We start from the raw sequence: 26,539 nt of genomic DNA on the forward strand, positions 1-26,539 counted from the left end.
GGGATATGTGGTCTGATAAACATGGAAACGGTTCATGAACAGCTGGAATAAGGTGAATCTGAAGGAGGGAAAGGCCGCTCCCTGAGACCAAGAAGCCACCGTGTGGTGGCAGCTGAGGCCTCCTCATTTCCCCATCCTGAACAAGTGGCCGACACAGAGCTCTCCTGGGAAGTCAAATCCACCCAGTCCAGACTGCTTTGGGATGAAAAAACTGGGGAAAAGAAAATGAAAAAGCCTAATTTTTGTGTCCCATTCCTCAGAACTGGAGCACTAGGCAGCAGACTAGACCCAAAACCTCAAGCTCCTGCTGGATTCTAAAGAGTAGAAGGTAGGTCCTTGGTCTCCCCTCTCGAGAAGGTAGAACCAGGATGGAGGAACTCAGCTGCCGAGGACACAGGCTGAGAGCCACACACGTGCACAGCTGTACACACTCCTGCCCCACACCTGGAAGCTTGCCTGGCGCTAGTGAAAATCAAGATGTTGATCTGGACACACAAAATGCCTCCTGACGCTGGTTCCCTGGGAGGGTGGGCCTGATGACTGAGGGGTCAGAGCATGGTCACTGGCACTGTGGCTGCTCCCTGCCCTGGGAGTAGAGAGGAAGGCCAGCCAATGCATCCTTGGACGCTGATGGCAAGAGCTCTGACTCAGAGAGGACGGAGATGCCTGCTCTGAGTGGGTAAAGCTCTCCTCCTCGCCCTCGAGGACGGCAGCACCTACCAAAGACCTCAGAGCCAGTGGCTCTCAAGACAATGGAACGTCCAGGTCCTACACAAAAGCATGGATGCTTTGCTTAAGGCAAGGATGAAGACTCTTCATTTTTTTCCTTCAATCCTCATAATCAAGACATACGACCATGCCAAGGAGCCATAAGAGTTGCCTGTGGGACTATCTCCCCACCTCCCCTGCCACCTCCCCACCCGCCGCCGGCCTCAAAGGGAACTGCAAACGTGCATCTGTTAAAAAAAATCTAGGGACTTCCCTGGTGGCGCGGTGGTTAAGAATCTGCCTGCCAATGCACGGGACACGGGTTCGAGCCCTGGCCCGGGAAGATCCCACATGCCGCGGAGCAACTAAGCCCGTGCGCCACGATACTGAGCCTGCGTTCTAGAGCCCGTGAGCCACAACTAATGAGCCCATGTGCCACAACTACTGAAGCCCGCGCGCCTAGAGCCTGTGCTCTGCAACGAGAAGCCACTGCAATGAGAAGCCCGCGCACCGCGATGAAGAGTAGCCCGCACGCAGCAACAAAGACCCAACGCAGCCAAAAAATAATGAAATAAAAGTAAAAAAAAAATCTAAAGGCAATATGGTAAAATGTTTACATTTGTTCACCGCGGGTACTGGATACGTGGATGCTTTTATTCTTATCTGCACTTTTTGGATATTTTTAAAATAAAATACAAAGAAAAGACACAAACCGAAGGAGAATGGAAAGAGAACAGATATTCTGGTTGTCATTTACAGAAAGCGCAAGGGATTCCCAGCACCTGAGCACTTCAAAACATTTTTAAAAATTACTTCTTGATGAGCACAAGATGCTCTGCTGGGGAGACAGAGAACGGCTGAGATTTGGCCGTGTTGTTCCTAAGTGAAGCATAGCCGGCAAGAAGCAGGGATGTGCCTTGGTCTGCCAGTTCCTGGGCATCCAGGACGGAGGACACCCCTGCAGGGGGAGGTACCCACAATGACCTTAGCTTGGCCTGCCCTCCTGAGTCACTTGGGGAACCTGATCCCAACTCTTCACTCAGTGGTCTGGTGGCACCACACACTCACTGCACACAGCTGCCAATAAATGCTAAGTAAACTGCCCTCTATTGTTCTGAAATTATGAAAGCAGATTAAAATTCAACTCTATTTTTACCTCATTCTTCCCAGCCATCAAGGGGGCAAAACTCAACCAGAAAGAACGCTCTGGAAGGTCAGAAGGGTGGGGAGACTTCATGTCCTGCTGTGCTGGACATGAAGTAGCTAAAATGTTGCCATCATTTGGACTTTTGAATTGCCCTTTTAACTATTTAACTCAAGCTCATTTCCTAAGACTGACAATTTGCAAACACTAATGGTAAATAGAAGTTTCACGCCTTCCTCTCTATTTACAGAATTTGTTTTGAGTTCTCCTTTAATCATGTTTAAGTCTCACATTTAAGTAAATTCCAATCATTTTGTCACTGTGAATAGTTATACTATAGAATTTATACAGAAACCACAGACGATGGCACTTTTAAGCTGGAATCTAACTCAAATGCTGCCCTTGGAAGAGGAGAGGAAATGGAGGGCAAGAGCTAATGAGAACTTTCACCATGTCCCCACCCAGCCAAGGGCAGCTCTGCTGAGGCCAGAAACAAGACTGCCCCACGCCCCGTCCTCACCCCAGCGAAGCAAGGACTGCATGCCAGCGCAGGACTGCACCCTGGAGGGGGAAGAGCGCACAGGCTGTCTGGAGTTGATTTGTTTCTACTTAAGGTGGCAACAACCCCGACCCCAAGGGACTCGCTGTCAAAAGCTGCATGCTGACCCTTCTTTAGGGCCAACCAGGAGAGGCCTCGCTAGAAAACCTGATCCCATCTGGAGACTTCCCACCTCTCCCTAGGGAGGAATGTGGAATGTGTGCCCAGGCATCTCAGGCTGGAGCTCAACTCTCCTCCACCCGATGCGACATAAATCAAGATGCTCTTCTGGGGGACACCTGGAACCTGGCTCCTAACATAACACATTCTGGGAAAAGGCCCCCCTTTCCTAAGCAGTCACCGCACAATTCTAGACCATAACCCACACCTGAGAAACTGTTCTAACATTAATTGTTAAATTTTAATCAAAATAATCGATAACCCCACCATCTCAATGATATTTCTGTTGCATTCACAGTATGTTCTGTGTGCACGTGTCTCACGGTGACCCTGACATGCTAGGACCATCCAGCAGCTGGAGCATGTCGGCCAAGTCGGCTGTCTACCTGTTAACACTCTCTACCAGTGACTGCAGGGGCCATGAGTATTTCTAGGATGTTAGCATAGGGAACCTAGGCCAGCGTTTCCCAACCTTCTCAGAATTGGTCAGAAAAGGGCAAGAACTCAGTGGAAACTTTTCATATTTTCCACCTTATTAAAAAAATTTTGAGGGGACATCAGCCCCGCTCGCCCTGCAGACCTGCACTGGCTAGCGCTGCCCTTGGGAACGGCTTCCTGACTTCACCCAAGGCTCGCAGCTGTTCCTCTGGCCCTCATGCTGCTCCAGCAACAGCACAATGCTCAAATACCTGAGGGGTGATCACCGCCTGGGCCTCGGTTTCCCCACAAGAGGATGGAGAAATCGTGCCGCATCCACTGGGAGAAAGGAAGGGCAGCTCAGGGGTGTTACGAGTGGGACGCAGGCTTGGGGAAGGCTTCTGTGCAACACAGGACACCACTGCAGTCACTCACTTACCCCAGACCAACACGTGGGCCACGCCGACCCCCTGCTTTGGCAGGTCCCTGCCCCGGAGCTACCCTGTCTCCTCGTCACTCAGGGTGCAGCCCAGTCCTTACTACTACCAACTCCTGTGGGACCCACTCTGGGTTATTTGCTCCATTTCTTGGTTTCTAAATATATATCTTTACCAGAGAAACCAGCAGCTACTTATCTCAAAAGATTATTAACAATCACAGTGGCTCACACCTTCATGGAGCTTAGTAAGCTCCAGGCACTATTCTCAGGAGTTTATTTAATTCTGAAACAACCTAACAGACGAGGAGACAGAGACAGAGGCACACAGCTAGTCCTGGCAGAGCCGGGCTTCCACATAGGGAGCTGGCTCGAACCCAGGCCCTGAGGTTCGGATAAGATGGTGGGCAGGAAAGTGCTCTAGGGACTGTCCAGTGTCCCTGAATAGAGCAGTCACATTGGACCAGTTGTTTTCATAAAGACCTACATACATCAAGGATGAGATAATTTAAGACTAACTTTCCTACACTAACCCCATTGATCATGACTTTTAGGTCACACTATTTTGAATTCTCGGGATGCAGTGACCTTTTCTCCTGCACAGGAGGGGGCTGCGGCCCAACTTTCTCCTGCTGTTTCTGAAGGGCTCCCAGCTGGAGGATGCCCAGTCTTCCTCAAATGAGCTCAGGAAGTTCTGGGCCACCTCTGTGTGTCTCTGGCTTATAACCCTCGCCATGCTGACACAGAACCTCACAGGGGCACACTCGGGGCACTATTCCAGAGTAGAACGTAAGGCAAGGCCGAGATGGCCAAGAAAGAACTAGGAAGAAGGACAGAGGTCCTGCCTCTGCCCCTGCCCCTGATGAGAGCTGTGAACTGAGGAGCCAGGCAGCATCAACTAGGCCTGGGGGCTCCCACCCTTCACAGACTCCTGGGCTGGGATGGCCTGGGGGGCGCTTCCAAGAAAGCCCCACCTGTGCCTGTGGGCTGCGGCGGGAGCCATCCCACCCTGACCAGTCTTGCGTGGGACAGAGAAGAGCTCCAGGCTCCCCAGGCAGTACTAAAGAGCTGGGAACCACCGAAAAAGGTCCGTTTTGATACCAAGAAACTAGCAACCAGGGATGGCACAAGGAACAGGGGAGATGCAGTTTCGGATGGGAGAAGGAGATCCCACCTCCCCTGTGCCTTTCTTGTTGAAATGCTTGACCGTGCATGGGAACACCAGGCTCTGTGGCCTGGGCCGGGCTGGCTCTGCAGTCCTCCTTTTCTGGAGAGACAGCTCCAGGGCACAGGGCCTTGAGCTCTCATCAGGCAGCTGGTGCCCTGGGGCTCGCAGGTCTCTCACGTAGAGGGGGTGCTCTGCCCTGGACCTGGAGGGGACTCACGGTGCTGAGGGGGCTTCAGCACTGGTGAGCACAGGTTGGGTCAGGCCTGGGTGCTGCGGGGACTAAGTGGCGAGGAAGAGGAAAGGAGCTCCAAGTGTCCTCAGGGACACTGCAAAGAGAAGCTCACTTCTGGGGTGCACAGTTGTCACCACTCAATAAAGTAGCAGGATTAAGCTCACGTCCTGCCGACAATCTGAACTGGCCCTATTTAATCATATTCAGGAGGGCTTCTCTAATCTTTCTTCCAAAAGTGCAGGTACAAAGTAGAGGAAACCCTGCATTACCTAGGAGTGTTTCTGAAATGAAGACGGAGCAGAGACGAACCTCTAACAGCAATCCCAGGGCCAACACTGTTTGAAATCCAGCCTTACCTGACTAGTGCCTGACCTCCCACGTCACAACTCGGACACGCCTCTAAGGGCATTCGGGCACCACAAAGCATTAGTGACTGTTATTCAGGAGGCAAATTTCGTCCCCTCCCAAAGAGCAGCGTTAGGCAGGTAGGTAATCATCAGTTTTATTAGCATGCACAGTGTTTCTCGAAAACAACCTGGCCATTTAAAAATTAGTCACGTCGTCATTTCTGCAGCACAGGTTAGCAGCACGGTGACTTAGAGCAGGTTAACTTGAGAAAGCAACCGCAGGTGTGAGCCCAGCCACGCCCCTCTGCTCAAGACAGAGAGGGTACGGTGAGCGGGACTACAAGCGCCCGCGGGGACGCCTTCCAAAGTTTCCTCAGTATGATCACCGGCATTTGAGAATCGAGACACCCAAACTGCACCACCTGCTCTGGAATTCGCCCTGTCAAAGGCAGGCCACACCGTGCTTCAGAGCAGACAGTGTGTGACAACGGTCCTGAGCAGTGCCCCGTCTGGGGCAGCACTGCCCTGAGATCTGGAAACCGAAGCCAGACGAGCTGGTCTCTGGAATATCTTCTGACCCGCCTGCCTGGGTGGGTCATCTTTTTCTCTGTGCCACAAACCTTTTCTGCCCCCAAATTTTACTTTCCAATTTTGAGACTTAGATAATTGAGCTCATACGATCTGGCTGAAAAGCTGAGATAAAAATAACTTGCCCAAAACACACTAAGGCTACATGACTGATAAATGTCAAGTGATCAGAACGAAGGAAACTTAAGAGTCTTTCCCTTCTGCCTGTGGACGTCCTGGCTGCCACAGGCTGGGACACAGAGAGAGGAGCCACGCAGCGCAGCGCTGGCCGCTCTCAGACCCTCACCAAGTTTGTCTGTGGATGAGATAATATCAGCGGGCACGGAGGAGTCCAGATCAGCATCCAAAATTCCCAGGGGGTCCAGCTGTGCTACATGGTGCCCTCGTATCTACGAATGGGCCAGCGATGGAGAGGGAAGGACACACACAAAAGGACAGGAGAAAAAAAAGAGGGAAGGGGTAAAAAAAAAAAAAAAAGTAAAATTACATTAAAATTAGTGTTTACAGATTAATTCTCACCCACGTTTGAAGAAACAGTTACTGGAGCATCATCAAAATTTACACAACTAATTCCGAGAGGATCAAGTTTTGCAATGTGGTGACCCCTGACCTGGAAGCAATAATACAAGCAGTCATTAAGCAGGTCCTGTGGGCTGTGGCGAGGGGTAAAAGTTGCACTTGGTCAAACCTTTCCCTGAGAGTGCCAATGAACCCAAACAACAAAGTCAGTTAGTAAAAAGACTTACAATAGTTTGTTTTAAAGTACTATTGTGCATAAATGCACTTTTATAAAAAGGGGATAAGCTCCTCAGGTTTTGATAAACCTGGCAGTCTAAAAGGACCCACTTCTCGGGATCCTTCACAGTTTTCCTGGATAAACAGAAATGGGATATGCTGGGGGCTTTAGCGCCAGTGCGAAGACCACTCAGCTTAGAACACGAAGTCCCTAAGGAAGGGGTGGGTGTGGCCCTGCTGCGTGGGTCAGGGCACAGGGGGCACAACAGCAGACAGCTACAACAGGGACCTCAGTGCCTGATCTGAACCATTTAAAAGCAAAAAGACGTAAAATCCCTTCCAATTTTGTTTCTTTAAGTCTTGGATACTTTATCCACTGTTTCTTGCTAACAGTTTGGGAAGGGGAGCAGTTGCTGAGAAGTCACTTAAAGACCAACAGAAATGACTGAGGCTGAATAAGTCAGGCAGTGGTCAGCACACACCAACTGGGCCTCCTTCTACAGAAACGCCCACTGTGAACGGCGTGCGTCTCGTCATTTGCCCTGGGGAGAGAGCCTGACTTGCCAGGCTCCAACAGGACAGACCCACCCTGTGCTACCTGTCCTGACACCTGTGGCAACTGGCCCCGTGGGCGGAGGGGAACGGTCCACATGGCCATTTCCAGGAAAGAGAACATCGGAGACAGAACTCTGTGGTGTGACACCCCTGCTACATTGCAGCAATGCCAGAAGAGGCAGCAGGGGAGCCCATGTCCTGGGAGCTCCCAGAAGGGCCTCCCCGGGCCCGATTTCTCCTCCTTTCCTGCTGAGAACTACTCACAGACCAGGTGGTAAGGTCTGAATTCTGGGCTCTTCTCCACACCACGCGGATATCCTGGAAGGGGCTTCTGGGCTCTGAGAAAGGCCATGGAAGCCCCTGGTTCTGCATGAGCCTCCTCCAACGGGGCTGACCACTGACTGGAATGCTCCTGGAGAGGTGGCCCCTCTGCAGGCTCAGCTGCCCCTCACCTGCCTCTCCCTGCTTCCATGGGCTCTGCTTCTGTCCCCAAACCCTACAGGTTCATTTTGTCTTATTGCATTTGGGCCCTAGCAACTGAGAAGGGGAGCAGCACACCCCTCCTGGTCACTGCTCCCTCCTGGGCATCGGCACTTCCCCTGACACCCGGGCACTGACCGCGTTTCCCTGCTCACAAATCATTCTTGCCAAGCTATGGGAAGAAATAAGGGCAGGTGCTAAAGGTGGCAGAGGATCTGCTCAAACAGGGTGAGACCGCCTGGGCTCCTTTTCTCTTGTCATATGTCATTTTTGCCTCCCTCCAGCCCAGAGCAGGGAGAGAAAGCGCCTAGTGTTTGGTGGGGGTGAAAGTTAAGCAACAACCTTCATGGGGTCAGCGGGGCACTCTGTCACGGATGGCTGGCCGCTGCCACCTTACCTGGTAGGCCCTGATGAGAGACTGCACTGCCAGGTGATCCTCCACCAGCTTGTCCACGTTGGGCTGAACCTCCACCAGGGGCTGCGCTCTGGCCACAGCTGACAGGGAGCCCAGGCTCAGGGGGAGCGGGCTCTGGTAGGCGGTGCCCGGGGGCGCTCCGGCGTTGGTGTTTCGGAAAAAAATGTCCCATGACTGAAGACAAAGAAGGAACACACATGTCACTCCGTTGCTCCCCTAAGGCCTAGGACTCATTTTTAGCCAAAAAGAGAACTGTTCTCGGCAGGTAAGCCTTGATTATGCCCATCTACCAGTAGCCTGGTTGGGTCAACTTCTTCCTACTCTGGACAGCCTGCTTCTGCCCCCAGAGGGTGGCTCTCTCAGAGGCTGGGCCCCTGCTTCCATCATTCCCTCAGATGCGCCTCCTCACCCCAACCCTACGACGCAGATGCCCTCCCATCAAAACCCCCAAGGCCCAAGGCCGAGCAGCTCTGCCCGGCTTGTGAGTGCCAACTGCTTCCATGGCAGGCAGCCCAGGAGGCAGGTGAACAGAGGCCTTCCTGCCCCATCTGTTCCCTGCCTAGTCATCCGGAAGACCAATGCTCGTGGCCCTCCTGCCTCTAGGGCTGCAGCTGCCCCAGGTCCTCAAACCCCAACTGGGCCTCCTCAGGGGAACTGAGTGCATTTAGATCCTCTTTCCAGACCCCAGAGGCGTGGCACAGCTTTTGAAGCCCAGGCCTGCTTGCTTGTGCTTTCTCACCGGACATAAAACAGAATCAGGGGGACTTCCCTGGTGGCACAGTGGCTACGACTCTGCGCCCCCAACACAGGGGGCCCAGGTTCGAGCCCTGGTCGGGGAACTAGATCCCAACACGCATGCTGCAACTAAGAGTTTGCATGCTGCAACTAAGGAGCCCGTGCGCCGTGGCTGAGGAGCCGGCGAGCCGCAACTAAGGAGCCCACCTGCCGCAACTAAGACCCGGCGCAACCAAATAAATATTAAAAACAAAAACAAAAAAAACCCAAACAGAATCAAGGCCTTTATGTAAGAGGCAGCCCGGAGCTTGGACCTGTGAAGCCTGAAGCGTCCTCACCGACCCCTACAGAAATAGTCTTGTCACTAAGGGCTCAGGGTGTGCAGTCGGAGGCAGAACCTTAAATCTGAGCTCTGAGATCTTGGCAAATAACCTAAATTTCTGTGCTCAGTTCTTTCATCCGTAAGATGAGGACAAAAAAAATCTATATATTCTTCATAGGTTTTTTTTGTAAAGACTAAAGGCATTTAGCACACAATCTGGTAGGCAGTTGGCATTACTGGTAGTAACTAGTATTACTACTGGTTTCAACTTCCTTTGTGCTAATGTGAACTAACTCCTCTTCCCATTATTTTTGGCTATTTTGTATTTGATTCAATTTTTTCTTTTCTTTTTTTTTTGGCCATGTTGTGCGGCTTGTGGGATCTTAGTTTCCCGACCAGGGATCGCAACTGTGCCCCCTGCAGTGGAAGTTCGGAGTCCTAACCACTGGAGTGCCAGGGAATTCCCTGATTCAATTTATAATCTGCATAGACATTGTGAACTATAATAGTTTATCTCATACAAAGACGTGAAGCTTAAAATAAAATTTTAGAGGTCAGAGAAACTAAGACTTAATAAAATTCCATTGCCAAAAAATATATATTAAAACTCAGAGAGTTTAGAAACATGAAAACATTGTCTTTCTTCTCTGCCATGCATTTTCCAGTTTCTAAGATTCTTCTGTCAATAAACTCTGGTTAGACTTCTTGAAAAATCTGGAGAGGAGAAACTTCACTAGACTTTTGTTCGCCCTCCCAGTTAAGTGCTACCAAGATGTTGTCCAGATGGGCTCGTCTGGGAGCTTGGGCAGGTATCGAATGGGTCTATCTATGTCTGGGCAGAAACCCTGAGACTGGTCCTGAAGCCTGAAGGTCTTCTGGCTTTTTCAGGCAGGCTCTTTATGACATGTAGACCTACTGACTTGGACGGTCCGAGAGATGGCTGCATGCTGCTGCCAGTCACAAACCCCTGGGATGCGCACAGGCCTGGAGCATCACACAAGGCAGCCCGGCCTCTCACTACAAGTGTTTCTGAGGGGAGCTTTCCAGAATGTTTATATCATTCTACAATAAGAACACAGTCCTTTTGTATTCAAAAAGATTAATTAAAAAAAATCAAACTATTAGGGATGATAGTACAACACGGTGAATATACTAAAAACCAGAACTGTACAATTTTTACATGCAAATTCTACCTCAATAACAATTTTTAAATGTTTTAACATATCTCACTATTCAAGGTTTTACTGTTTTTACCTTTCTGGTTAATTTTCAGCATGTCAGCTGATGGTAGAAGGGAGCTCTGGGGTTCTCTTTTGGCAAAGGCCATAACACCGACTGCAGAGCACCTCGCATCATGTGACCTGACAACCAGGGGCATTCTACACCCAGGGCTTGGAACCCCAAGACCATTCTCTCCCTCTGAGTCCTCTAACAGGGGTAAAAGCAGTATGCCCACCAGAGAAAGCAACCGACTTACTCTTGGGAGAGAAAGGAGAGGATGCCTCAGGATCAGCAGCCTTGGGCAAGGCAAGGCTGCCCCAAGCTCGGCACCCACCTGGTTCCTTACACAGGCCTAAGGAGCAGACACGCTGGACACCCCCAAACATTTCTGACTCTGTGAGCTCGTACAGCAGGCCATGCAAGCTCCACGCATTCTGGGAACAGCTCTGGCCCAGGGCTCTCCCTGACCCCCACCCATACCTCCAGTAACCGAGGGCCTGGACTGAAAGGAGCCCCGTTGATAGGGTAGGGGATGCGGCAGGAGTCAGCCCAGCCCTGCACGGCAAGAACCAACGGCACACCGTTCCTGACTTGTAAAACCTCATCTAGTTTCTGCTTTGCCCCCAGCGGGCTCTGGCACTGGCGCCCCCACCCTTACGCGTGTCCACGCCAAGTCCTGCTCTGGACATTTACCCTGGGGCTGCAGGGGGGCTGAAGGACAGGGCATGACCCTGAAACCAAGTAGCCTCTGGAGAGCAGCACACAGGATCCCAACTTTCTTCAAGCCTTAAACACTGTCTTCTTCCCCACAGAACGCATGAACACATGTGTAGAAATGCAGCGGCAGTCGCCCAACGACAAGACCTTGGATGGAGAGGGTCCCCTGGCTGCACGCCGACCCCTCACCCTGATGGGCACCAGCTGCTGACAGACCCAGAGCCAAAAGGCATAGCAAAAAACACAAGTTCACCTCTCTTTAGAAAAATCAGCTTTGAATAACAAGAACAGTAGTGGCAGCCACAGAGGTAGGAGTAGTTACCACACTGATGTTCCAAGCACCTGGAATGCCAACTACAGCCTCCTGGGGAGAGGTTCAGGCAGGCAGGACTGACAGCGTGGTCACCAGGCAGAGATACTGATCAGGTTAAGTAAGACAGAGCAACCCTTACATAAACAGCGTCTCTCAGGCTGGCTTACCCTTGCCAAAGCCAGCAAACAATAAAATCAAAGGATTTCCAGGGCTGACACCCGGAGGGCGCAGGCCAGGCCCCTGGGTGGCAGTGGGGTGGGGAGGGAAATCGCAGTCATCGGGCCTCCTCTCTCTGACCTTCTTTTGTGCTTGGGATAAAACTCCAGGTGATTTTCAATTGGCTGAGGACAGCGACACAGACTGAAATTCTGCTCAAGCTGGAGGCGGTCAGAAAAAACTGGTTCCTACCAGTATTGCAGAGAGCTGGGAACCACTGGGAAAGAATATGCCAGGAATGCAGCTTCCTCCAGGCCCGTAATTCACCCCCGCTGCGCACGCTTCCCTGCAGCTCCGGCAGGCCCTCCCCCGCACGCTCTGGGCAGGTGTGGGTACCTGCACTCAGATGAGGGCCCGCCCAAGGAGCCCACCCCAACAAACAGCAAGCCCCCTTCCACCAGATCCGATCAGTTTGCACACGTGGGTGACAGAAAGTTCCTGGCGGCATACACTTTGCAAAACCCTCGCACCGCAGCTTAAAACCAGTAAATTTTCATGTAAGTCAGACCTCAAAAAAAAGTTGATTTAAGCTGTGAAAGTGAAGGTCATTTTTTCTGGCTTGTAGGTTTCACCGCCCTTCAGAGGCAGAGCTTCTCTCCCTCCAGCATCTTCTCCAAGATGCCTCTTTCACCCCTCCCCTCCCCACACCTGAACTGGCTTCCACCTTCGTTCGGTAGTAGCCTGCACCTCCCCCACTCCTGCTGCCTGGGGCGCTCATCCCCTCTCCACACACTGACCCGCGTCATCTTCAACCTGTGGCTCTGCCACTATCTGGAGAGGGTTCCCCTTCTGATAATCGCAGCCCTCATTTGCACACATCTGAACTTGAGGCTTTGTTTACCCGTATGTCTACCTGCTGCCAGTTCCAGTTCTCTCCCCGGCAGCGGCTTCCCTGCTGTCAGAACCAAGTGTCTGCAGACCCGCTGCAGGGACAGGTGACCACGAGGCTGAAGTGACCGGTCAGTGGGCCCTTTCCCAAATGAAGAGAAAACTTCAAGAAGAGGACGCCTGTGCGGTCCCACATGCCCCCTGCACGTGGAGCTTCGCGGCCTCCGTGCCATAGAGGCGAGCAGCCCTGGCCCGTCAACGGAGGTGTAGGCAGGCCACCCACCTCCCATGAATGGGTTTAAGGTCATCAACTTGTTGCTGAAATGACTTAAACCAAAACACGATAGATTTCAAGTACAAATAAGTATAACATTCTGGGTGAAGTGAAACCAGAATTCTTACATTTAATTTTAGATAACTAAAAGCATTTAACTGTAGTACATGAAGGTCTGCTTTCAAAAGCCATTAGCTCCTCTGCTCCCCCATACACCTCCCAGGCTTCTCACAGCCCCAACGGGCTTTCCCTGCCGCCCGCCGCCAGTCCTCTTCTCCCCAGTTAGAGGGAGCTCTTCAAAGCTGCAAACACATCCCTTCTCTGTAACGTCTAAGGAAGCGGGTCCGGTGCTTTGCACATAGTAAGTGCTCAACACACCTGCTGAGTTAAGTTCAGACAGGTCAGACTCCTTCAAAAGCGAACATCTTGACAGGTGTGGTGTCAGATGCAATGTCAGGTGCAGTGGTAGGGCTGGTATCAGGTGTGATGCTAGGTGCTGTGCTCCCTGGGATGTCAAATGTGGTGCTGGGGGGTGTTAGCTGTAGTTCTAGGGGTGGTATCAGATGCAGTGTTAGGTGTGATGCGAGGTGGATGCCAGGTGCTCGGTCTGGCGTGGTCCTAGGGATGGTGTCAGGTGTGGTGCTAAGTGCTGTGCTAGGCAGGGTGTCAGGTGCAGCAGTGGGTGCGGTGACAGCTGTAAGACCGTGGACCGTCCAGAGTCCTCATCTCAGATAAGGCACTGACCTCAGTGGCTGTGGGAGTGCTAACCAGGGGACGTGGGCGTCAGTGGTTCAGTGAGGCAAGCAGACTTTACCCTGTTGATTGTCAGCAGATCGCAAGAGTGTCAGGGCCAAGTTCCTGACTGTGAAGGTCGTGACAGAGACTTGCTCACGAAGGGTTTGGCTTTGGAGGGGTCACAAACCTGCTACCAAGTGCCCTTCCCCACCCCGTCTCAAAGTCCCCCGATGTGTGTCAGATACGTAGGCCAGTGCAACCGTGTGACCTACCGGGGCCACGCACAGGCTGAGCCCACCAGAGTGGGCCTGCCTGCTGCCCGCCCGCTCCTGGGCGTTGGGAGCCCCAGTCCTGACCCCCACAGGCTGGGCGAGGGCCAGGGAAGTCGCGTCAGCTCTCTGTGCCTCATTCCTTGCCTATAAAGGTAGGGAGCACTTACTTAGGACAGCCCTGTACTTGTGCTTTTACACCTTAAAAAGCACCTGTAGGTATACTCATATTTGTTCAAGAAGCTGATGATCAAAGCTTAACCCCAGGGTTACTAATGCTTATTCTAGCTGCTCAATTCTATGACTCTGGGTTCTGGATTGGCCAGGCCACTTTCTCTCGTGCAAAGTCCCCTTCAGATGCCCTGCTGTCTCGTCTCCACCTTAGCTATGGAACAAACCCCACCCACCTGCATCATGCACCCTGGTCTAGAACATGATGTCACCTGCTAGCCACCACCACCCTCTGCTGGGCGCCCTGCCAAGGACCCTGACGTAAACACCACGCGGGGGACCGGGCGGGGCAGCCTCTGGCCACCTCTTGAATGGACCAAACCCCAGGCTCAAAGGCCATCACAGTTGATAAACTAATGACTGCCAGGTCTGGACGTCAGATGCCAGCACTGTCACAAACAACCATATCATTATGTTCTGATACTGACAATGCTTTTTAACTGCCACAAACGTGAAATTCAAGGGAACAAGTGACCAAGGAAAACACATGCATGGCCAAACAAGGGTTTGGCGGGTTCAGGCTAATTCAGTCAAATAAATGGACAGGCAACAGCTCCCTGAGCCAAGGATGGTCACCTGTGACTCGCTGGCCGACAGCGCCAGCTGTCCTTGAGGAGGTGCCACTCCTCAAGGACCCTAGTGCCCTGGAGGGAGCTGGCACTGCTCTGAAGCTGCACGTCTCCCTACCCACCCTGCACAGGGGCTCTTCCAGCTTAGAAAGTGCGCTGGCAAATTCTGCAATTATTTTCTAAGTGCCTAGCTTTCTGTGCACACCAGCCCAGCTATGGCGTGGAGCTGAGCGATTCATGTCTGTGCTGTGTATGAAAAGCCTGCATGGGGCAGTGTCTACAACCCTCCTGCTGTGCCCTGTCTGTGCCAACTGCTGGGCTCCATGCCTTTCCTGAAAACACCGTGTGGGACTGTCCAAACGTCCTGACGAGACGATGCCCGGGGTGAGGGGGCGAGAAGACCCGCGGTGGACTGCCACAGACCTGCACAAAAGGTTCCTGCTTCAGGGCTAGGCAGTCTCGAAAGACATGCATAGTGCTGGGCTGCAGACCCCTCCAACCACCAAGGCAGGGCCTTGCTCAAACTGTCCCCAGCTGAGGACGGGCGGGGCCATGTCCCGACCCAGCTCACTGCCCACCACCACATCTAAGAGGCACCAGGATCAGGGCCTGCCTGACCTGTCACCACAGATCTATTTACACTGGGAGCAGTTAAACTTGGGCATTCTGCTCGGGGATGCCTCAGCCACAGAAGCCAAATGAACTGTGCTCGATTAGAGCGATGCTGTTATTTTTAAAGCACAGTGTAGCACAGGCGAGAGAACATCTCCAGACAAGTTCTACTATCTTCTCTCTGTATGGGCGTGCAGGTAAAATGTCAATAAACACACAAGATTAGCAAAGAAAAGCTGCCTCAGCTCTGCTCTAAGGAATCTGCTGATAGAGGAATGATACTCCCTGGGTTTCTGCCCTAAAGGAAGTAGCCTCATCAGATCATTATAGAAAGGACTGTGGTAGGCTGCCTAGGGGCCACACGTCCTCCCAGGTCCACAAAAGGCCCCCTGCAGTGGCCATGTGGCTCCTCCACTGGGGGTGAGCCCTTGGGGGCTGGCCTGAGACTTGCTTAGACCAAGGCCACGGGTGGGAGTGGCAGTGTGAGTTCTGGGTGGGGCATCCAAGGCCTGCAGCCTCTCCTCCTCTCTCCTCTCTTCTCCTCTTGGAGCTACACTGAGGACTTGTGAGGGAGTCTCTCTGGTCCCCTGGCTGATGGCAGGGCCTGGTGGATAGCAAGCACCAAGCACCAGATGTGAGGGGGTCCTTTGCGGGGCTGCAGCCTGGCCAAACCTCAGCTGCACGGAAGCTGGGAACCATGAGAAAGACTTCATTGGTGGTGTTTCGAGTTGCCAAGTTTTGGGCTGGTTTATTACACAAACGCTCGTAGAAACCAGACTTTTACTGCAGGAGAATATTATACGCAGGCCGCCTGTGACGGCTCTCATGCGCAGTTTTTCTGGCATTGCTCAGGAAGTGAGAGCCCTTGCCCTCTGCCTGGCGGTCCGCACCCAACAGTGCATTCTGTCAACTCAGAATTGCAACTCTCAAGGGCGGCTGTGCGGGACCACAGTGGGCATCTGGTCCCCACGCGCCTAGTGGATGGCCCCACCTGGAGGACCTAGCCCAGCGGAGCCAAGCCTCAGGCTGAGAGAGAATTCTGGCTCTGCGAGTCGGGACCACTTAAGAGAGAAGGCCCTAAACTCAGAAACTGCCCATGGACGGCAGAGCCCAGAGCCCAGCAGACCTTCAGACCCCTCGCGGGGGCCTGGCACAGGCGGAGTCGGGGAGTGAGTGGCCTAGAGGCTCTGGACTGACGATGTGATCACCACCACAGCCCCTTTCTGGGAAAGGCCCCAAAGAACGCCTCCGGCTGACAACGCGCTCCTTCTTCCCTTCCCCAGAGAGGAGGTGCCAGGCAGGCGGCTGAGGCAGAGCTCGCTGCGCCCTTCTCAAGAGCTGCCCCAGGGACTTCCCTGGCGGCGCAGTGGATAAGACTCTGCGATCCCATCGCAGGGGGCCGGGGTTCAATCCCTGGTCAGAGAACTAGATCCCACATGCATGCCACAGCTAAGAGTTCACATGCCACAACTAAAGAGTCCACCTGCCACAACTAAAACCTGGTGCGACCAAAAAAAAAAGGAGCTGCCCCGGCCCCGAGGTTGACTCGCTCCTTTCTTGCTCTTGGTGTCCACCTTCCCCTTGAGGTCGCTCTGGATCTCTCTCTCCAGTTATCACTGACATTTAAAAACCCACGATTCTTGCTTAAAATACAGTATAAAAGGATAGGCATTAAAAAATCACGCTCCCAAAGATGCAGCACGCCTTTACTCCCAGCCCGCCCTCCGGCCACTGCAGGCTTAGTTAGCTCTCCATCAGCGTCTGACACCCTCACTTTCTGCCAACTGCTCAGGGGTCCACACTCCCACAGCGTTTCACAAACTAAGCCAACACCCCTCGGCTTGATCTCGGGGCCTCTCCACGTATGTCGCAGCTCAAACTGCTGGTCTTCACTTTGCTGCCTTGGGTTCCTGGTGCCGAGCCTCCCAGGAGCTTCTGCGAGTGCTCGCTGAGTGCCCCCCGACCCTTCCCATGCCCCTGTAGCCCTCTGCCTTCACACGTGCCTCTTCTGGGTACAGCCACCCTGTCCCTGGCCAGGCCCCTTCCTTACCCTTCAAAACTCAGAACAACTGGCGCTTCCCTGCAGAAGCTGGTGAGGTTTACTCTGTATTCTAACTGTGCTCGGCTTACTGAAGTCCCCACGGGCCCACGAGCTAGCGGGCCCTGCACACTCGCACCTCCTGGCAGCCAGTCGACGCAGTCCTCCAATAAAACTGTCGCGAGCTGTGAACCGCTACACACATAAGGTGAAGGCACTGCTTCAGGACCCTTACACTTTCCAAAGGTGTTAATTTTATGTCCCTGAAGGTATAAACACAAATTCTTTAAGAGTAAAATACTATACTGAAGTTAGGGAAGATGTTCTTTGTTGGTTTAGTCGATTTAACACAAAAAGTCACCAGGGTTGAGATTCATCCTGATTTAGGAAGCTGAGCATGGAGGGGGAACTTCAAAGTGAGGTTTAACAGCCTCGATCACTGAAAGCCCCTGAAGTATACCACGTGTGTGCTTTTCCCCAAGGCCAGCAAAGAACTAGGGCGAACAGCGGCTGAGTTTTTAAAGTGCAGCCAAGGCAGTTTCAAAGCTGCAGAATGAAAAGGAACGGTGTCACCCCATACTGGGGACGATGTGTGTCTGTTTCTGCTCTGCTTGTCTGGTTCAATTACAGAAAATAACAGCATTGTGTTTCACGAGCATGGAAGGAAGAAGCAGAAGTGCCTGGCCCAGAAGGGTGGCATGGCCGAGCTCAGAGAGGTGGGACCGAGAGTCTAGGATCTGCATGTCGAGCGCCACACAGAGCTCTTGTGGTGACCACACTGGACCAGAGAGCTGTTACTACACGTGGGAGCTGGCCCGCAGAAGGCAGGAGAGGAAATGGACACAGTCAGCAAGATGAGGAAGACAGGCTTTTAGGAAGTGGGCAGGGGTCACTCAGAAGGCCCAGGCAGGGGAAGTGAGCTCCGATGCACCAAGGACGGCCGTGGTGGCTCAGTGAGCAGGGGCACAAAGGGCACCACAGGGTGGAGAGGGCACAGGGCCCGACCCTGGGATCTCCCCGCAGGGCTGACACCACACTGTGACTGTGGTGGGGGTGGAGGTGAGGGCAGGCACCTGCCTCTGCTGCACAGGGGGGGCTCGGTGAGGGCTCAGCAACTCTCAATTACCTGTCTGTGTGAAACACTAACAAGGGCAATCTGGCTTTGACTCTGTTTTTAAGACATAAACAAAAATAAGATGCCACCATCTGACTTGTCCCCAACATGGCCAAGACCTTAATGAGGGAGGGCTTTGCATGCTGACAGAACAGGCCCTGGCTGACGGGTCCTAGGGGGGCAAGGGGCGAGCTACACTTGACAAGGTGTTTACGACTGGAGCGCAGAGGCCGAACTGGAGAAAATGATGGGGAAGAGATGGCTGTCTAGGAGAGGACCACGCCAAGGGACGAAGAGCAGAGGGACGGCGAAACGGGGTGCAAAGGCAGACCCAGGTAACTGTGCGCAGAGGCACAGGGAGCGCTCGGAGGCTTGCACCCCTGAACTGCTTGATTACTTTACCACAAACATAACATTCACCATTAAACATTTAGAAATAAAAGCTTTCTTTTTTTTTTTTTTTTCGGTACGCGGGCCTCTCACTGTTGTGGCCTCTCCCGTTGTGGAGCACAGGCTCCGGATGCGCAGGCTCAGCGGCCGTGGCTCACGGGCCCAGCCGCTCCGCGGCATGTGGGATCTTCCCGGACCGGGGCACGAACCCGTGTCCCCTGCATCGGCAGGCGGATTCTCAACCACTGCGCCACCAGGGAAGCCCTAAAATTTTTCTTTAAAGATAGGGATACGACAAAATTATAAAGTAAATTATAAAGTCAAACATGAAAGGGCAGCTTTAAGATAATCACAAAGAGCTGAATATAGACTGAGAATGAGATTATAGTATTAGAGAAGTATCTTGTTAATTTTGTTAGGTGTGGTGAAGAAACCATTCCCTTGATAGAGCCACTGAGATGCATTTATGACAGAAAAGTAAGTGGGGAAGGAATAGATTTTTAAAGACTGGCAAACTGCAGAGAGCTACTGAAGTTGCGTGATGGGTCTCCTCACGGAGGTTCATTTCACACTCCTGTCAACTGGGGGAAGAAAAAAAAAGCACAACGTGAGAGTTGTGAGTTAAGTTTTATTTGCGGCAAAATGAGGACTATAGCCCAGGAGACAGCATTTCAGAGAGCTCCGAGAAACTGCTCTAAAGAGGTGGGGGGGAAGGTCAGTATATTTGTGATTTTCGTGAAGGGGGAGTCCATGCAATCGAGCACACATTTTTTGCAGAAGGTTTCTGCTAGTCACGAGGAGCAGACAGCACCATGAAGGATTTTAGTGCTTCTCTAGATACAGGGAGATGACAGAATTGGGCTCATAAAATCTTCTCCTGAAGATATCTATCTGAAGACCTGTTCTCCCAGCTTTCCCCAGAGCAAAGAGTGCTTCATTCCTGATCTCCACCCCCTGAACTCCTTTCAGGGGGTGTTGAAGGTCAGCAGCTGCAGAGCTCATAATCTGATCCTTGTAGAGGTAGATGCTAAGTGTCAATTTGTAATTGACACTCCTATTGTATGTTTGAAAACGTCATAAAAAGTTTAAAAAATAATAGGAAAGCAGAGCATAGAAGGGCAGGGAGGGGGAAGATGCTAAATCTGTGCTGTTTCTGCTGGACACAAAAAAATTCAGTCCTAGCAGTTCCTCATAAGCCCTCTGCAAAGGGAGGGAAGAGAATGATGACAGAACCAGCTCTCAGGACAAGGAATGTGACATCCCTTATCTGATGCAGAAATGAGAGATCAGAAAGATGATCAATCTAAATCTTAAAACCTAATTTTCTTTATCTCTCCCTAAACTATTTTTTCTAACACAGAGCACAAACAAAGCATTCTTAATAAAACCAACGATTTCCAAGGCCTTCCGTGGGTCACAAATGCCTTTGAAAATCTGATGAAAGCTCTGGATCCTGTCCCTCAAAAAATGAGCATACAACAGGTATTGGGCCTAATTCAACTTGGAGAGGCGATCAAGTCCACTTTGCTGGGATGGCCGCAGAGGGACACTGCCATTGTAAATGTCCACTGATTTACACCATCCTGTCCCTCTCCCTCAAGGAGACGCTGTGTCCCCTGGAGAATACTGACAACAGAAACCAGCACATAAAATCTGGCCCAAAGACGCCAACCTGCATGTATTCTCTTATTAAACTGAAAAGTCCTTTTTCGAGATCCTTTACCCATATCCCCCGCAGAATCTCTCAAAGAGGTGCTAAAGAGGTGCTTGCTCTGTCTGACCTGCGAAGCCCAAGGACCCAATCCTCACTCTGCATTCTTCCTCGGCAGGCTGCATCTACCTGTGCCTGTCAGTAGTCCTCTCACTGTGCTGTCCTCATCCCTGGGACAGATGGACACGGTGACCCTCCCACGCAGCCTGAGAACCCCCAAGTGTTACCTTCCTCGACACCATGTGATAAAAATCCTTTCCAAGAATAGGTGGAGCACAGAGCATTTTTAGGGCAGTGAAAATACTCTCTATGATACTATAATGGTGATACATGGCATTATGTATTTGTCCAAAACCACAGAACGCACACCACCAAGAGTGAACCCTAATGTAGACTGTGGGCTTTGGGTGATGATGACACGTCAGTGTAGGTTCATCAATTATAACAAATGTTGTAACTCTGGTGGGGGATGTTGATGGCGGGGAGACTGCATGTGGGGGCAGGGGGTACATGGCAAATCTCTGTACCTTCCCCTCAATTTTGCTATAAACCTAAAACTGCTCTACAGAATAAGTCTTTTAAACAATTTTTGTTGTTGTTGTTGTTTTTTTGTGGTACACGGGCCTCTCACTGCTGTTGCCTCTCCCGTTGTGGAGCACAGGCCCCGCGGCCATGGCTCACGGGCCTAGCCGCTCTGCGGCATGTGGGATCTTCCCAGACTGGGGCACGAACCCGTGTCCCCTGCATCGGCAGGTGGACTCTCAACCACTGCGCCACCAGGGAAGCCCTAACAATTTTTTTAAAGCAATAACGATAACGATATTAATACAAATACTAATAATGGTAACAGCCACTGTGATGCTTTCAGCCTCACTTTCCAGAGCTCTGCACCACAGAGCCACAATGTGCTTCACCACTGCAACCCATTCCCGTGACACCAGGCATTCACACACGGACGTTCCCCAACCTAGATCCCTGTTAACTTGCAATAGCTCACTCATGTGCTATTCTCCCTAAAACCAAATATAACTTAAGAAGACTTGGTTGGTTCCATAAAGAGGTTACGTCTGAGAAAAGGAAGGCAAGGGACAGCCTGGACACAAGATGAAAGTCTGATTCTGAAACCTCTGGGCTAAGTTTATTTGAGAGATAACCTTGTAGTAACTGTCTTCAGAAACCGCTAATATCTGACATCACAGGCAGAGGCACTTCTTTCCGGGCAGTGCATTTGTCTACAGTCTTGGGAAACATACCGCAGATCTCCTCCCATAGGAAACCAGGTCTCATCTTGCTCATGGAGCAATGCAGCTTCCAGGTTGCCATGGAAACGTTGCTGGGCAAGGAGGTTCAGACCAAGAGGCGGCATTCCTGATGAAACGGGACTAGTGGCTCCCGCAGTCAAACGTACCCAATCTAAATGTCACTAGTGCTTCAGGGTAAAAGGGTAAAGCTTACACTCAAGGGCCCAATGGAAGCAGGCTGCCTTTAGATAGCAAGTCCCCAAAATTCACAAGGAAAGAGCCAGATCAACAGTGACAACAGCCAGCCTCCGGTGGGCACTTTCTCTGCACAGACCCTGAGCACCTCACACATACTGTCTCCTTCACACACCCCGCAATGGGGCACAAGGAGTCTGAGCAACTTGGGGATCTACCCTCCAGCTTCTGCTGGGCCAGCTGCCTGACCTGAAAACCAAGAAACAGTCATCAAAACCCATAAATATCACTGGCCAAAATGCTGTGAAGAAGTTCTCCCACTAGGCACGCTCTGTATCAAGTAAACGTGTGAAGAGAGAGGCTCTAAGGAAGAGCCTCACTGGTTAACACAGAGAAATTAGAAGGAAGTCTTCACAGAATTTACTTTCAAATACAAGAGAAAAACGTGAACATACTGATCTAAAATGTCATTTATACAGAAATCACATGAAATGGTTTTCAGGTGTTCCGAGGACAGCGGGACAGAGGAGCTTCCTGCGGGGCCTCTCCTTCCGTGGGCTTCCTTTCTGCAGCATCACCATCCTGCAGCAGCCTTGGTGAGAGCCTGGGCGTGGTGCAAGTGCCCTCTACATCCTTGCCGGGTTAACACGTTGGCTGTTCCAAGGAGCAAGGCCTTGAGCGCGCCGCACACGGAGAGAGGGACACGCCCCTCCAGAGAAGGCGGTTCCAGTTGGGCCTGGTGTGACGGCCGAGCTGGGCTGACGCAGAGAACTCGGGTCGGTGGGGCTTCCAGCCACCTGCCTGCCTTCCTTTTTGACGGTCCTCAGAACACATGCACTTACCTGGATGGCCAGCCACCATCGGCCAAGACTCCAAACACACGAAGACACCTGCTCCTCTGAGCCTTACCTTGTGTACACTTTTGGGGTTTTCCAACCAAGCATAGTACATTTCCTCCACATAGTTCGAACTAGTCCCGCTGAGGAAGGGCTCCGCAGCAACGGGGGCAGTATAGCACCGGACCTGCCCAAACGTCCTAGCTGCTGCTGGTCTGTTTTGTGAAAATGTCTTCACAGTCTGGGAAGCCGTCAACGGCCTCAACTTAGCAGCACAAGTCCTTAAGTGAAACATTCTTGTCCTGAAGTCTCTCACGACCGTCTGCACCAAAAAAAGAAAGAAAAGTTAGAAAGAGCATTGTAGCAGCCAAGGCTACTGGGGGAAAACCTCGCAGACTGTGGCTGGAGGAGAAAGACCCTGTAAATGCATTTGTGGCCGCGTGCCCTGCTTCAGAGAGCACGACACAGCATGAGGTAGTCAAACTGACCAACCTCCTATGTACAGGGCCTGTGCTCCACATGGGGAGGAGAGAACACAGCTGTAGAGGTATGGTCTTCCCCTGCAAGTTTCAATCTAGTTTGAGGGATACGATATATCATGATAAATATGTGACGCCCTGTAAGTTTATACGTTGTATAAAACAATTATAGGCAAAGGCAACAAAGATTAATGAATGATTAGATTAATATAATTGTAAAATGAGAAAGATACTTTCTAATCTATTCGGAGACTACCGAGTACCCGCTGGACTCACGGTATTCTGGAGAACACGGAGACATTGGAAAAATATTTTGCTCACCCTCAAATAATTTATCTTTGAGCAGCAGAAAAAAAATTTTTTAAATTAAAAATTACAGCGACAGCACTGAGCGCTTGAGAGGCACAGAAAATGCCAACACAACTCCATGGGAGAAGCCGCTCCTCCCAAGTGTTCCTTTCCGGCGGCTGGGAAAGCTTGGGGAAGGGGCGGAACACAGGGAGGATTTTGCTCTGGAGAGGCAGAACGGCAGGCATTCTAAATATAAGAATCAGGAGGAGGAAAGACAGAGAGGTGGAAAGGCGAGCAGAACACAGGGGAAGAGCAAGAATCGTCTTGTCTGGCAGGAGAGGTGGACTGGCTGGACAGCCAGGGGTCCTGAGCCCCGTTTCCTGGGACTGGGAGCGGGCTCTGTGGGAGGAAGCACGGGCAGCAGTGACTACACAAGTGTCTACCTACCTTGGGGCGCTCTGTGGTCATCAACTTGACATGTTAGGATCCTTCACGAACCCCACCAACTCCCTAGAAGGCAGGCGCTAGCTCTTCTGTTTTACAGGTCACCTTTCTGAGTTTAACTTTCCCCCAAGGTTGAATAGACCTTGAGTTTGAGGATTGTAATTTTACTAAATCTAGTATGTAACTCTATATACGCCAACCATTTTACAAAAGCAGCTGATGTACCCACCAGATCATGAAAGAGTTTAGACTGTCCCCAGAGGGGTCTTGAACCACTTCCAAGCACGAGTCAGAATCCAGATGCCTCCGGGAAGGGACCCAGTCAGGAAGGGATAAGGACACTGTGCAGTTCCTCTCCCCATAAAGATCCCGGCACCTTCCAGTCAAAGCGAAAGAGGCTGTGGGAGGGGAAGGGAGCCCCAGGGCAGGGACGAGGCTCACCACAGCCCTCTGCCCTGAGATACAGTGCCTGCTGGCCTAACACATGGTTGCCCTTAAATCTGCCTTAAAGCAAGTGCCGGGGCTGTCAAGTTGGAATTACACCCCACCTCCACTCCTGCCTGAAGGAAATCCAAGCTCTGAGACATGCTGAGAATTACCCAGAAATAAATGTTACATAAACTATCCTCTACACAGTTTATACGAACCCTTCCTCTTAAGCCAAATATGATCAGAATACGCATAAAGGACACTGACAGAGTCTCTGGCCTGTTCTCCTGCTCAGAAAAGACAGGTCAGCAAAAGGGAAAAGCAGAACAGGTACTTTAAAAACAAACTGAACAACAAACAAAAACTTCCTCCTTAAAATTTAAAGATGAACAAGCCTATATTTTGCTATAGAATGCAATCTTAACTCCTTTTCTTTTTAACCTTAAGTAACTTCAGTAGTTCTTCCTACCTCCAACTATACTCCCATTTTCTCTCACAGGCAGACAAAGAAAGACACTGATGGCAAAAATACTACTACTGCTGCTTTCCACGTTAATTTTTTTAAAAATTCAGATCCAAAGGAAAACACTCATTTTTTTCCTCCAATGTCATTATTATCTAGGCAGCTTGAAACACTCGATGGCCCCTGAGCTGGGGTTTTCTCCTAGAACACAGCAGTATCATCACCTCCATTAGTATCATCACCACCATTAACTGTCATTATTCAGTTGCTGCGATACCCAATTAACAGGCACCACACTGACAAGCACAAAACTGCTCGTTTCATGTGTTCTTCCCAATGCAGTCCTTCCAATATGATACTATAAACAAACCACGTTACCTAGCTATCTACAGTCACGGAATCTGACAAATAGCTCAGTGCTGCTGAGCACTGTTACTAGCAATTTTCAAACTTCCCTTAAGATGACTCATCGGAAAACCTGCCCTTCAGCAGATGGCTCAACATCCCCGGCCTCCACCCTGGGAAGACCAGGAACAGCTGTTCTCTATCCACGATCTTATGGACCCACAGAGCAGACAGCAGGTATATATACATTTCAGATTTTGGTAGGGTCAGATTCCATCCTTCCAATTCCAGAGTCAACATTACGAATAGTGCACCATTTTTGGTAGAAACACTGGATTGTTCAAACACTTTCATGAAAGCTTCGGGTTGTCCAAGAAGTCCAAGTGTTCTGACTTGTGGTTTAGAACAATATTTCTACTTGACAAGGGGGCCAAAAATTCTCAATGCGGAAAGAATAGTCTTTTCAACAGACAGTGCTGGGGCAACTGGAGATCCACATGTGAAAAAATGAAGTTTGGACCCCTGTCTCACACCATATACAAAATTAACTGAAAATGGATCAAAGACCTAAATGTAAGAGCTAAAACTGTAAGACTCTTAGAAGTTTTATAACTTCCAAGTTAAAATGGAATAAATCTTCATAGCCTTGAGACAAACAACGTGTCTTAGGACACCAGAAGGACAAACAACAAAAAAAATAGACAAACTGGACTTCAACAAAATAAAAACTTTCGTGCTTCAAAGGACAACATCAAAAAAGAGAAGACAGTCTAAGAGTAAAAGGAATATTTGCAAATCATAGAGCTGATAAGAACTCTTACAACTCAATAATGAAAATAAAAATAACCCAATCAAAAAACTGCCAAAAGTGACTTCCCTGGTGGCGCAGTGGTTAAGACTCCACACTCCCAATGCAGGGGGGCCCAGGTTCGATCCCTGGTCAGGGAACTAGACCCCACATGACGCAACTAAGAGTTTGCGTGCCACAACTAAAGATCCTGCATGCCACAGGGAAGACCCCGCATGCAGCACAACCAGGAGCCCTCGTGCCACAACTAGGACCCGACGCAGCCAAATAAATAAATTGATTAATTTTTTAAAAATTGCCAAAGGATACGAACAGACATTTTTCCAAAGAAGACACACAAATGACCAATAAGCACATTAAAAGATACTCAACATCATTAGTCATTAGGGAAAAAAATGCAAATCAAAACCACAACAAGATACCACTTCATGCCCACTAGATTAGATACAATCAACACAAGCAAGTGTTGGAGAGAACGTGAAGAATTTAGAACCCTCATACAATTCTGGTGGGAATGTAAGCTGGTGCAGTCACTTTGGAAAACAGTTTGGCAGTTCCTCAAAAAGTTAAACATAGAATTACCATATGACTCAGCAACTCCACTCCTAGGTATACAACCAAGAAAAACAAAAACATACGTCCACACGGATGTTCACTGCAGCATTATACGAGCCCAAAAGTGGAAACAACTCAAATGTCCATCAACTGATCAATGGGTATACAGAGTGTGGTATAGCCATACCATGTAATAGTATTAGGCAATGTAAAGG

The 26,539-nt window shown here is 50.8% G+C and overlaps 1 protein-coding gene across 3 annotated transcripts in view; it reads right to left on the reverse strand.

Moving 5' to 3' along the window:
• Positions 1–26,539, reverse strand: part of OGDH (oxoglutarate dehydrogenase) — a 77,661-nt gene that overhangs the window by 40,718 nt on the left and 10,404 nt on the right. For 2 of the 3 annotated variants that reach the window (XM_079931361.1, XM_079931362.1), the window contains exons 2-4: positions 22,584–22,832; positions 7,926–8,117; positions 6,045–6,147 (exon numbers count right to left, since the gene is read on the reverse strand). In XM_079931361.1, the coding sequence (XP_079787487.1) occupies positions 6,045–6,147; positions 7,926–8,117; positions 22,584–22,805 (517 nt within the window). In that variant the 5' untranslated portion in view covers positions 22,806–22,832. Of the gene's footprint in view, positions 1–6,044; positions 6,148–6,277; positions 6,369–7,925; positions 8,118–22,583; positions 22,833–26,539 lie in introns of all 3 variants that reach the window. The other variant, XM_079931363.1, reaches the window with a different exon arrangement.

Source organism: Stenella coeruleoalba (genome assembly GCF_951394435.1).
Source record: "Stenella coeruleoalba genome assembly, chromosome: 9".
Classification (NCBI taxonomy): Eukaryota; Metazoa; Chordata; class Mammalia; order Artiodactyla; family Delphinidae; genus Stenella; species Stenella coeruleoalba.